The sequence below is a fragment of the Gobio gobio genome (genome assembly GCF_949357685.1).
Source record: "Gobio gobio genome assembly, chromosome: 15".
Classification (NCBI taxonomy): domain Eukaryota; kingdom Metazoa; phylum Chordata; class Actinopteri; order Cypriniformes; family Gobionidae; genus Gobio; species Gobio gobio.
In genome coordinates, this window is record NC_137108.1 from 42,347,277 (window position 1) to 42,360,848 (window position 13,572).

Consider the following 13,572-nt stretch of genomic DNA (forward strand, 5'->3'; position numbering starts at 1 on the left):
CTGTGACTCATGTTTACTTCACTTATTGCACGGAATCGGCCCTATTTCCAGGCTGCAGTGTTAATATTTACCTAATGATAGAAGCGCGTCTCCACACCCTCACAAAAAAAATCCATGAGCTAAAGATGCTACACGCTTGCTCATATTTCCTGTTTGAATCATAGAGAGTTTGTGCATACATTCGTTGCACAATGCTAGCAAATCACTAGCTGGGAGAAATCAGATAAGTCATGAGCCATAATCAGCCTTTGAAAACATTAGCTTGTTTTGAGAGGCGTTAAGAAATTGCACATAGAATCAAACATTTTCAACTAATCACTGCTGATCAACTTTCCCCTGGTTTAACAGACAAGGCTTAAACCTAATCCCAGACTAAAACACAGGTTTGAGCTGTTTTAACTGAAAGCAACTTGCACTGACATATCTTAAAATATATCGGTGCCATTGAGACACGTTTATAAAAGCTACTTAAATCTAAGCCCCGTCTGGGAAACCAGGCCTATATATTTATCACACACAAAAGGGAAATATAATACTACTAATAATGAACAATTCAGGTCTTTAAAAGGTGCACTATGTAACTTTTCCGTCCGCTAGAGGTTGCCTATTCAATACAAAGGCGCAGTTTGATGACGCCACGTTTGAGCGCAGAATCTTGGGACATGTGGTCTTCACCTCACAGCCGGAGGAAAAGAATCGGGATAGGACTCGGGCGGAAATCATGTTCATGGATGTGATTATTAACGTTACTGTAGGATGAAGTAGAGCAGGACCGAGTGTTGTGTAGCTGAGCAAGGCCGCTGGAGTGATTGTTAATAAGATGAAGGCAACACACGCCTCGCGAGCAGCGGGACTTCTATTATGCCACAGTCGCCGGCGCCACTTCCGCTTTTCCGGTCATGAGTATGAGGTAAAGCAGCTCTGTTTATCATATTAGACACATCTGAGTGTGTTGAAAATGATGTTATGACGTTACTCTGTGCGTTTGCTCGGCGGCTCCTATGACACTTTCTGCAAAATAAAAACGGAAGCATACGCAGATATGACACAATCGACAGGCAACTCCCTCACACGTCCCGGTTCCTTGGTTAAAAGAGCAATTTTCTCACAATTTACAAATAGCTGGAAACATTTGGGATATTGTAAGTACTCAATTTAACAAAATATATAACACTGGCCTTGTGATTTTTGGATATTAACTGAATTTTTATTAAATAGAAAGTGCACCTTTAAGTTCAAGAAACTAATGTCCAATTATGCATATGACACCATAAATTGATGTGTTTTATAACATGTAGGTGTCATTGTCAGTGCTGGGTGTAACGCATTACATAATCAGATTACTTTTTTAAAGTAACTAAAGTAACACATTACAACAAAATATTTAACAAAATAAATATAGTAACTTTTTTCAAAAAAGTACTGCAAGTTACTTTATTTTCCCAATTATTGACACAAATATACTTTATGTACTTAATCTCAATCTATTAAAGGGTTATTTAACCCAAAAATGAAAATTCTGTCATTAATTACTCACCCTCATGTCGTTGGACACCCATAAGACCTCCGTTCATATTCGGAACACAAATGAAGATATTTTAGTTGAAAGCTGATGGCTGAGAAAGGCTTCAGACAGGCCTCCATTGGCATTCAGTACATTGACACTTCCAAGATCCATGAAAGGCACTTAAAACGTTGTTACAAAGTCTATCTCACCACAGTGACTCTACAATAATTTTACGATGCGACGACAATAGTTTGTGCGCAAAAAAAAATCAAAATAACACCTTTAACCAACTTGTTCTCGACTTCCGTGTATGCCTCCACGACGCATGCGCGAGAATATGACGCAGATCCGGCGTTCGGACATATGACCCAGAAGCGATTTGTTTACGAGCAGAGGAAGACGCGCGTGTCTAAGCTGTTGGATTCTACATTGATCGTGCTTTAGGTCTCGGCGTAGTGCTCAAAATGGGGCTTAAGTGTGCATTTCATGGATTCCCGAACGCCGGCGCTATGTCATATTCTCGCGCATGCGTCGTGGAGGCACACACGGAAGTCGAGAACAAGTTGGTTAAAGGTGTTATTTTGATTTTTTTTTGCGCACAAAAACTATTGTCGTCGCATCGTAAAATAATTGTAGAGTCACTGTGGTGAGATGGACTTTGTAACGACGTTTTAAGTGCCTTTCATGGATCTTGGAAGTGTCAATGCACTGAATGCCAATGGAGGCCTATCTGAAGCCTTTCTCAGCCATCAGCTTTCAACTAAAATATCTTCATTTGTGTTCCGAATATGAACGGAGGTCTTACGGGTGTCCAACGACATGAGGGTGAGTAATTAATGACAGAATTTTCATTTTTGGGTGAACTAACCCTTTAAGCAATGGCTTTGCTACCGACCTTCGATGATCCAATAAGCAAAGATGATTTTAGATAAACATCACATTGAACTTTCTTCTTCTGCAACATATTCTTCTGTAATCCAGAATGGGCAGCACAGCTAAGAGGTTAGTTTGAGCTGCGCCCTCTACTGTACAGGCGTGAATTTGCATTTCCTTCAGCTTGAAGCTTATTCATTTCACTTATGGTGTGAAAATGTCTTTACATTTGCCAAAAATAGAACTTTTTTTTGTTATTAAAAACAAACAAGCAAGCCCACCCAGAAAAGTAATGTAATGCATTAGACTTTACATAAAAAGTAACTAAAGTAAATAGTTACTTTTTTAGGGAGTAAGTAACCCAATATTGTAATGCATTACTTTGAAAAGTAACTTTCCCCAACACTGGGGAATCACATAAAATATACTATTACAAATGCTCGACTCTCCTCTTTTTTCTCTGTTTTCTATTTATTTGAACTATTTAGTTCATAAGTATCTTAAAATAACGCAAAAAACATATCGGCTTGCCTACTGAAAACCAAACATTCTATAAACATGAAACCTGACCTTTCTAAACATGAAACAAGCAACAAAAGTCGTTTTGGTTGCATAGCAGGTTTTCAAACAGAACATTTCGAGAACAATAGTGGTTACTGGTTGTAAATCATGATTGTTTTCGATTTAGTGAAAAGATTTAGATTTACACATCTAATGTTACTCTGACAGAAGGAAGGAGAAGAAGATAGTTTAATTTTGCAATCTTATGTACATGTGTAGCGTTGTTACTAAAATGTCACACATACTATTTCTCTCACGCAGTATAAATGGACTTTTATAATTCATAATATACAGTTTGCTTTACATTTTAGTCCCTCACAAGGTCGTCAAAATATCCCTGGCGTCAAAAAGTTTGAAACCCCATGCTGTATTGAACCATTTCCTCACTTCCAGGTGCTAAACATCAGCAAATGTGCGCGAGAACACATTTCCGAGTAAATCCAACCACTAAAGGAATATAATAGCATTTGACTTTTGCAATTATAGTGAAAACAACTCCATGTTTCACAGCTGAGAACGGCATTCAATGGGTTTGTAAGTCAGTGGACAGCGCCGTCGTGCTGAAATCTCTGGCGCCGCAGCCTCAATGCTCGGGTCAAAACAACATTAGATATTCACATCGATTAAACCGCAATAGCGTGCTATTGTACTATGAAGCTGTCACTGTGAAGTGTGCACTTGTATAAAGGCAAAATGGCGCATAATACAATCCCAGAGCTGAGAATGAAGCAGAGGCCTGATCTCCACATGACTAATAAACACAAGTGTGATCCTGACACACTCAGAATCACCACCAAAGGCTCGGTGTGTCAAATCAAACGAATATCCTTCATTCCTTCAGCTCGAGACAGATTTCCCTCACACATATAGGATCCATAAAGCTCTTACTTCAACATGGACTGCTCCTTCTCCTCCTCCTTCTTCTGCCTGTCCATGACACCGAGGATGATCTTCCTCTCCTCCTCGGTGAGGTGGCTCAGGTCCGGCATCTCCGGCAGGACAGGCCCGCTGCGGAGCCCGGCTGGAGCAGACATCTTTACACGCCGATGCTGAAGAAGATCAATAACCAGACTTAATCCATGATGAATGCAAGGTCTATCTGATCAATCATCAGTGGATTTTGGGTGCTCGGGAATCAAAGCCTTATAACCCGCCACAGCAGCATCTCTGACGGCCGTTGTGGTGCTTTACAACACTATAAAAGAGGTTCAGTTATTATACAACTATTGAAATGATAACAATGCGAGCTCGTGGACTACATAAGGTGGATTCTACAGCATTAGATCAATCAATGCAGGAATGGATACAGATGGTCCTTTTAAAAAGGCAATGGCTACTGAAATGAACAATCCTGATTAATATTATCCTCTTCCTCAATACAGAAATGAATAAAGCAACGACGCATTGTGAATAAAATAGATCTCAGATGTTATTCCAGATCTCAGTGAGGATGTGAAAGCGCCTCTTGCCTTTTATTTGGCCATCATCCTGTTCAATCCTGTCTAGCCCATCGCTGTCATCGTCCTGGAAAAGTTCTTTTGCATCTCATAATAAATGTTTGTTTCCCTTTTGTGTCCCTCTGCTCCGGTGCCTCGCTTTCCTCCAGGTTTGGTAATTCTTGAAGATATCTTAAATACACAAAAATGGATGCAGCGGCAGAGAATCCCAATTGGAAGAGTGTGGGCGGAGCAAAGCCGCCCGGCAGGGAGGAGAATCCACCAATCGTGCTATGGCGAAGGCTGATGTGTTAATATTCATGAGGCGGCGTTCGCTTTTGGAATTAAGCGACTCGACGTCAGCACGGACTATTTGATATTTAAAAGCATATTATTCGCCATTGGAACGGATGCACTAGACGTCAGTGTTACATAGCCTAATTAATATTCACGAACCAAACCTTTTTCTCATTTCAATGCCAGGAAAATAGGTAGGCTATTTGTAGATGATCAGGTTTCCCATGATAAATAATGAACACTACAACTTTCCCTGGCATTTAATAAACCTTCTAGAATAACGTTGAATATAGAGTGATAAAAACAAATAGTTTCATTTTCCAGTACACAAAACTGGCAAGTAGTCTATAACGCATTCAAACGAAATCCTCCAAAATATGTTTATACAGATAAATCCTTTCCCAACATTTCTGTTATTCAGGAACCAACGCCATTGGAAGATAAGGACTCATCGTCAGCATGACCCAATGAATATTGAAGTATCGAGACTTGACCATTGGAAGGTCATGACGACATAACGTCAGTATGACATAATGAATATTCATCTAAACCTTTGCCATAGTAGGACTCGCAATTTCATTGACAGCCAGTCGAAAATCATAGTGAAAAAACGGACTGGACTCTTCATTCGAGCAGGATCAGCCTTGAATTCTAAAAATAACCTCAGAAGGGCTCCTTGCAGATTACAAATATAGACCAATAATGTGTGAAGTTATTACAACCTTCATTTTTTAATAATACTATGTCCTTTTAAGAGATGATAAAACGTAATTAAATTTTAAGCAACTACTTCGCCATTTCATTTTAGAGCCAAATAAAACACTAATTCGTTTCATCTTAATATTTGTTTTAATTAATTAAATATTAATGAGGTGATTCCTGATTCCATATGTGGTTATGATGCATGTTTTACCACAGCAAAATTTAGCATGACCATCAATATCATATCAAACATTACGTCATCTAGTAATGCTTAGATAATTAGTCAAAATGTAAGCATCAAATTTAGATTGAAAAAAGTCTGATGAAGAACCACTGGGCTCGAAACGTCACCTGTGGTGAGAACACGAAATATTTTTCTATATTTGGAGATTTTTTCTTTCTTTTTAAAGATTTTTTTGTGGTTGATCACCCTAATTTTTTTTTTTTTTGCCCACAAGATTGTGTTGAATCTTTGTGGAACATAAAATTGATACTTAGGGTACTGAGCTGTTCAACATTTTATAATGTTAATGAGTTATAAACCATTACCCAGGTCTTCATTCTGACTGTATATTTATTCCATATCCTCCATTTCTCAGATCCTTTGGCTTGCACTGACTGTAACAATTTTTAAATGAGAGTAGATTGAGATGATAGGATTATGGACTAAAAAGGTGAAGAGTATCCTAGATCTCATTAGAGCATTAAGTCTTTTAGCACAGGATGAGAAAAACAACACTGGTTTACATTAGCAAACAATTATACATGACACAAACACCATAAAATAGCAGGATTGCATTTAAAGACTTTATGTAAACCTATGAGAGCTGAAACAACTGATTCTTAACAGTACTCACCAATATCTTATTGAAGTGTACCATCAGATTTCTGCTCCTTCCAAATGCATTTCAAATAAAACAACGTAACAAATGTAAACACATTTAAAACAGTCCTGTTCCCATTTACATCAATGTAAATGAAAACATGAATATTCACAGATGAAGACATTTTTATTGTTCATATTCAACCAATTATAAAGAGCAATTCTAGTATGATTTCCATGCTCAGAGTGTCCATGTAAAATTCTTTAGAAATATGCAGCAGTATGCTGACAGTTCTTTTATATACCGAACAACGTTTTAGTATAGAAGAAAAAGAGTGGCCAAAGAAAGAGTGGAACATTCTGGAGCAGGTCCATGTGTGGAGAACAGAAACCCCTCCATCTAAAGCACCTCTTTAATTCGTCTCTTACTCCACAACAGCCACCACATGTTTCTTCTTTTCCGTCTGCTGAGCAACAGATCCCGGCTTGCTGTGTTTGAGGACATTTTGTTCCCTAAAAACACACACACACACACACACACACACACAGAAGCAAAGACAATCAGAATGCAGATCGAACTTAAACATTGACTCATTTCCTTTCGCTGCCAATACAATGGAGACAAATGGCAAAATATTTAAAGTTGAAGTGTCATTTTTTCCATGTTTTTCCCAAAAAGCAACAGTGAACATGTTGAACTTGTTATGCAATGTATTGCAAATGAGTTTACCGTTGCTGCAAATGACAAAATGTTCATTTTTGAGTGAATTATACCTTTAACTCTGTTCTCACAAAGTTCTAACATTTGGTGAAGGAAACTTACTTCCTGCGCCGGGCTTCTTTCATTTCCCGCTGCTCTCTCTTCTGTTTCAGGACGTCTCTGGGCAGGTGGCGGTGACGGGCGATGCGTCTCACCTGTGGGTGGTGCTGGAATTTCTCTATCAGCTTCTTGCTGTAGTTTGCGGCAGCTTTTTCTCGGGCGGAGAGCTGTGAACAATGAGACTTGTGTCAATGGTCAAGCCTAGCGTGTATATGTGTATTAATGTATACATTTCTTAGGAATACACTTCATGAACAACTTTAAAGGGTAATTTCACCCAAAAATGTCAATTCTGTCATTAATTACTCACCCTCATGTCCATACCTGTAAGACTTTCATTCATCTTCAGAACACAAATGAAGATCTTTTTGATGAAATCTGAGTTTTCTGTCTCTCCATTGACAGCTACACAAATACCACTTTGACGCTTCAAAGCGTTAATAAAGAGATCGTAAAACTAATCCATATGAATTGAGCGGGTAAGTCCAAATTTTCTGTAGAGACTCGATCGCTTTATATGATGAACAAATAGAATTTAGCAAGAACAAACCTCATTGGTTCTTGCAGAAGCTCAAACGTGATGCGTAACACGAGAATTAACCTCATTGGTTCTCGAGGAAGCTGAAACGTGATGCGTAACAAGAATGAACCTCATTGGTTCTTGCAGAAGCTCAAACGTGATGCGTAACACGAGAATGAACCTCATTGGTTCTTGCAGAAGCTCAAACGTAATGCGTAACACGAGAATGAACCTCATTGGTTCTTGCAGAAGCTCAAACGTGATGCGTAACATGAGAATTAACCTCATTGGTTCTCGAGGAAGCTGAAACGTGATGCGTAACACGAGAACGAACCTCATTGGTTCTTGCAGAAGCTCAAACGTAATGCGTAACACGAGAACGAACCTCATTGGTTCTTGCAGAAGCTCAAACGTGATGCGTAACACGAGAACGAACCTCATTGGTTCTTGCAGAAGCTCAAACGTAGACCTGTCACGATTATAAAAATAATCGTTTGATCGCGATTAATTGGTCTAATCGCGGTCAATTGGTCTAATCGCGGTCATTACAGGTGATCGTTATTATTGCCCACTATTAGAAGACACAAGGGGGCCCTGTAGTTAGTAGCGGGAAGTTCGGATCATTTTACAGACTCGGATCTTTGAATCTCGTTCAGCAAAATGAAAAAAAAATTTTTTTAGTCATTTCAGCATAACAGGAAGAACGAAAGACTCGGACCCGGCGGAACGCGAACCTCGAAAGATGAACTAATAATTTCTCTTTCCGGTTCTGACAGCATAGTCTACTATAGGACTGACAGGAAGAACGAAAGACTCAACCCGAACTCGAGGGATGAACTAACATTTTCTGTTTCATGTACAGAACCTATGGGATTTTGCGCACACGCGCGGCCAACAAAAGAACGGATCACTCTCTGAGACAACTCGGTAGTCCCGAGTCATATAAAGAATCATTCGTTCATGAACGACGTACCTGCAGCACTCTACTTCTACCGGTCTCCCTCTGAATTCATTACGCTGAGCATTACGTTCAAATGATATTGCCCTGTTGATTTCTCCATCCTGAGTTAGAGCAGCCCAGTTATTCAACAAAGATGGATTTAGTTTCAAAGCCGAAAACGACAACGTCAATCAACATGACATCATGGCTTTGCTTAACTTTCTAAAGCCAAATGGCGTGTTATCTGTACGCATTTTGAGCTATCCGCGTGTATGTCTACGCTGTGTGATTCCGCGTGTATGTGTACGCCGAAACAAACCATAATCTCCACGTGTATGTCTACGCAGTGTGATTCCGCTTGTATGTGTACGCCGAAACGAACCATCATCTCCGCGTGTATGTCTACGCCGTGTGATTCCGCGTGAATGTAAATGGATTTATAAACATACTAAATTATGTTTTTTTTTTTTAAATGTAAAAATGCAGAATGTTTCTTGTGATGGGTAGGTTTAGGGGCAGTGTGTGTGTGTGTGTGTGTGTGTGTGTGTGTGTGTGATGGGTAGGGACAGTGTAGGGGGATAGAATGAAACGGCGTTGATAAACACGTTAAAAAGCGATTATGCGTCTTGATAGCACTCCAAAATGGCATAGCGAATTGGCGTGTCATACATAGGTTTCCTTTAATTTCCAAGTTGGCGAGAAAGTAGCCTACATGTGCATATGTGCAACAAGTAACGTTACTGCTTCTGAAAGAATGTTCAGTACAGCTGGCAACATTGTCACCCCAGTTAGATGCTGTCTTAAGCCAGAAAAAGTCAACATGCTAGTGTTTCTTTCCCGTAATCTACCAAGCCATTAAGGAGCATGATTGTTTTTATTTCAGAATTTGATTTTTATGGCCTGTTCTGTTATGGTCATAGTTTATATTTGTGATTCATTGTTTTTGTTATTTACAGAATTTTCAAAGTTGTAAAATATATTTATATTTTACTTTAGTTTGGAATGAGATATTGACAGTCCTTTATGTGTTATGGTAACTTTATGGTGATTGTTTCTATTATTTATACTTTCATATACATTTACATTGTTTCTTTAAATGTACACATTTCTGAAAGATACATATTTTTCATTGATTAAATTACTTTAATATTTAAAGGCTTTAAGTGTATTAATGTGTTATTGCAAGTGACAACTTACAAGGGATTCAATTAAATAATCACAACAATTTGTATGACAATTAATCGACAAAGCCCTAAAACAGGCAATTAATCGCCAAAGCCCTAAAATAGACAATTAATCGTCATAATCGCAATTATTTATTGGACAATTAATCGTCAGCTAAATTTCATAATCGTGACAGCCCTACTCAAACGTGATGCGTAACACGAGAACGAACCTCATTGGTTCTTGCAGAAGCTCAAACGTGATGCATAACACGAGAATGAACCTCATTGGTTCTTGCAGAAGCTCAAACGTGATGCGTTACACACAAGAGTGAACCTCATTGGTTCTTGCAGAAGCTCAAACGTGATGCGTAACACGAGAATGAACCTCATTGGTTCTTGCAGAAGCTCAAACGTGATGCGTAACACGAGAATGAACCTCATTGGTTCTTGCAGAAGCTCAAACGTGATGCGTAACACGAGAACGAACCTCATTGGTTCTTGCAGAAGCTCAAACGTGATGCATAACACGAGAATGAACCTCATTGGTTCTTGCAGAAGCTCAAACGTGATGCGTTACACACAAGAGTGAACCTCATTGGTTCTTGCAGAAGCTCAAACGTGATGCGTAACACGAGAATGAACCTCATTGGTTCTTGCAGAAGCTCAAACGTGATGCGTAACACGAGAATGAACCTCATTGGTTCTTGCAGAAGCTCAAACGTGATGCGTAACACGAGAATGAACCTCATTGGTTCTCGAGGAAGCTGAAACGTGATACGTAACAAGAATGAACCTCAATGGTTCTCGCACGTCATGTGAACATCCTTGAGCTTCCGTTTACCACAACTGATGTGAGTTGATGAATGTTTATGTGTGAATAAAAGACTATATTAAATCTGTTCATCATATAAAGCGATCGAGTCTCTTCAGAAAATCTTGACTAAACCACTTGATTTATACAATCTCTTTATGAACTTTTTGAAGGTGTCAAATTGTCAGTTGCATAGCTGTGTATGGAGAGACAGAAAGCTCTCAGATTTCATCTTTATTTGTGTTCCGAAGATGAATGATTATGGGCTTTGAACGACATGAGGGTGAGTAACTAATGACAGAATTTGCATTTTTGGGTGAATTAACCCAATAGTAACACAATAGTGGCAGCAGAAACAAGCAACATCTTGAAAAGTCTTTTAGTTTGGCAATAAACATAAAGCAGCACATTTTTCAGTAGAAGAAACGCATTGAAGTGCTCATCTATCTCTCTATCATAAAATTTCCATTGCTCCCGGGCTTTGGCGCGTCTCACTCCACACCCCTCCGAGGGCTTTTATTCTAATTAAAAGCAATGATTTTCTCAAATTCAATTTGTTTAGGGCAATCTAATAGCTGCTGATGCCATCAGAGCACTTGGGGGGGAAATCTGAAGGCCTGTTAACTCTTATTTACGAACTTCTTGACAGTGTTCACATGAGGGGAAAAAACAAACATGACTCTGCGGTTTCCATGGAGATATCCCATAATGGAGCTATTGTGTTTGCAGTCTTAAAAACCAAGAAGTGAATTTGCATTTCAGCCCTCAGAGATTTCTATGAGAATATTTAGATTTATTAGTAAAATAACATTACTTGAAGAGACAGACATTACGGTGCGTTCAAGACCTCCTGGGATGTTCATATTTACGAGGTGAGAAGTCGTGTTTACGACATCATGTGCGTTCAAGTCTCTTTGGTCGGAGCTAAATGGCGGTGTACCTTCTTTTAATCAATTTCACGAAAATAGCAAGGTTAAAGTAAATGAAGAACAAAGACTGCGCATCAGCCGAATTTGAATCTTTTACGCTTTTAATGAATCTATGAAGCCACTGTAAACTGTATTGTTATATATTAGGCTAATTGTTATATTACAAAGCTAGCTTACTTTGTTGTAAATGACAAAGCCTGACAGTGTCAGTGCTAAATACCCGTTATATTTAACTACAGACGTTGCATCCATTGATTCCGCCATGTTTCTCATTGACACGCCCCCAACTGGTACAGATCGGGGCTTAAAGAAAATCCCGAACTTCCCACTGGTATTTACGACTTTGTGGGGGAGTTCATGTGCAAAGGTTACGGCATGACTTGAACGCACCAATAATTAAACCCATTCAAACCTGTGAATGTGAAATTTAAATCTGTTGTTTTTCTAAAATTGCTAACAAGTTGCAACACAAGGACTACACAAGAATGGATGAATACTTATCCAGCAACTTTTAATGTAATCAGTGTTATCGTTACCTAAAAAAGAAAAAAAAATTAGTTGTTCATTGAAATAAAGAAATTTAAATATTAGATGAAAAACTTAAACTGAAAAAAGTTTAAGTACTAAAATTACTAACTGAAATAAAAAAAACTAGAATAAAAAAATATTATAAATAAGTATTTAAAAAATAATAATGATAAAAGCACATACAATGGCTAACAATTAAACAAATTCAAATGAAAACAAAATATAAAAGCTAATTTTAATAAAAACTATAATAGTATATTGATATTACCAAAATAATCCAATGTTTTTTACATTATAAGAATTTAGGGGTACAAATTTATTTAATTGTCATGTTAAGTCCTGAAAAAGTGCTTTATTATCATATACTGTATATATATATATGTTTTCGGTTCGGTTCTGATGGCTTGTCACAAGTGTTTTTTGTTATTCTATTCTTAGGAACAGCAAAAGGTTAAGGAGAAAAAAAATACTATTTTTTTTATTGCAATTCTCTTTTTTATTTTACTTAAAGGGTTAGTTCACCCAAAAATGAAAATTCTGTCATTAATTACTCACCCTTATGTCGTTCGACACCCGTAAGACCTCCGTTCATATTCGGAACACAAATGAAGATATTTTTGTTGAAAGCTGATGGCTGAGAAAGGCTTCAGATAGGCCTCCATTGGCATTCAGTACATTTACACTCCCAAGACCCATAAAAGGCACTTAAAACGTCGTTACAAAGTCCATATCACCACATTGACTCTACAATAATCTTACGATGCGACGACAATAGTTTTTGTGCGCAAAAAAAAAAATCAAAATAGCACCTTTATCCAGCTTGTTATTGCCTTCCGTGTGTGCCTCCACAACGCATGCGCGATAATATGACGTAGCGCCGGGGTTCGGGAATCCATGAAATGCACACTTAAGCCCCATTTTGAGCACTACGCCGAGACCTAAAGCACGATCAATGTAGAATTTAACAGCTTAGACACGCGCGTCTTCCTCTGATTGTAAACAAATCACTTCTGGGTCATCTGTCCGAACGCCGGATCTGCGTCATATTCTCGCGCATGCGTCGTGGAGGCACACACGGAAGGCAGTAACAAGTTGGTTAAAGGTGTTATTTTGATTTTCTTTGCACACAAAAACTATTGTCGTCGCATCGTAAGATTATTGTAGAGTCACTGTGGTGAGATGGACTTTGTAACGACGTTTTAAGTGCCTTTTATGGGTCTTGGGAGTATAAGTGTACTGAATGCCAATGGAGGCCTATCTGAAGCCTTTCTCAGCCATCAGCTTTCAACAAAAATATCTTCATTTGTGTTCCGAATATGAACGGAGGTCTTACGGGTCTCGAACGACATGAGGGTGAGTAATTAATGACAGAATTTTCATTTTTGGGTGAACTAACCCTTTAAAAGCCTTGAAAACCCTTACTTAAACTTTACTTAAAAAAAAAAAAAAACATGTACACATTCCTAGTGAATAGTATAATATAAAAAATATATATAAACATTACACTGGCAGCTCAGAGCTGTACAGCAGCATTTAAGTATGAAATTGAATGAATAAATGTAAAAATAAAACGCTACATAGACTTCACTATAAAATATACATTGATTCTTATTGAAGCTACTGTATTAAAGTTTTTCAGTCAAGAGCAGCGAGTGATTT

At 38.3% G+C, this 13,572-nt stretch overlaps 2 protein-coding genes across 2 annotated transcripts in view; both read right to left on the bottom strand.

The window, feature by feature from the left end:
- Positions 1–3,975, bottom strand: part of LOC307139236 (regulating synaptic membrane exocytosis protein 2-like) — a gene marked incomplete at both ends in the record, with an annotated part of 68,741 nt that extends 64,766 nt beyond the window's left edge. Inside the window, one exon of the mRNA XM_079838125.1 lies at positions 3,830–3,975. Coding sequence (XP_079694251.1) covers positions 3,830–3,975 — 146 coding nt within the window. The remainder of the gene's footprint in view (positions 1–3,829) is intronic.
- A 1,532-nt stretch (positions 3,976–5,507) lies between these two features.
- The window catches only part of dcaf13 (ddb1 and cul4 associated factor 13), a 19,068-nt gene continuing 11,003 nt past the window's right edge, over positions 5,508–13,572 (bottom strand). The window contains exons 10-11 of the mRNA XM_079837151.1: positions 7,023–7,186; positions 5,508–6,712 (exon numbers count right to left, since the gene is read on the bottom strand). Coding sequence (XP_079693277.1) covers positions 6,625–6,712; positions 7,023–7,186 — 252 coding nt within the window. The 3' untranslated portion in view covers positions 5,508–6,624. The remainder of the gene's footprint in view (positions 6,713–7,022; positions 7,187–13,572) is intronic.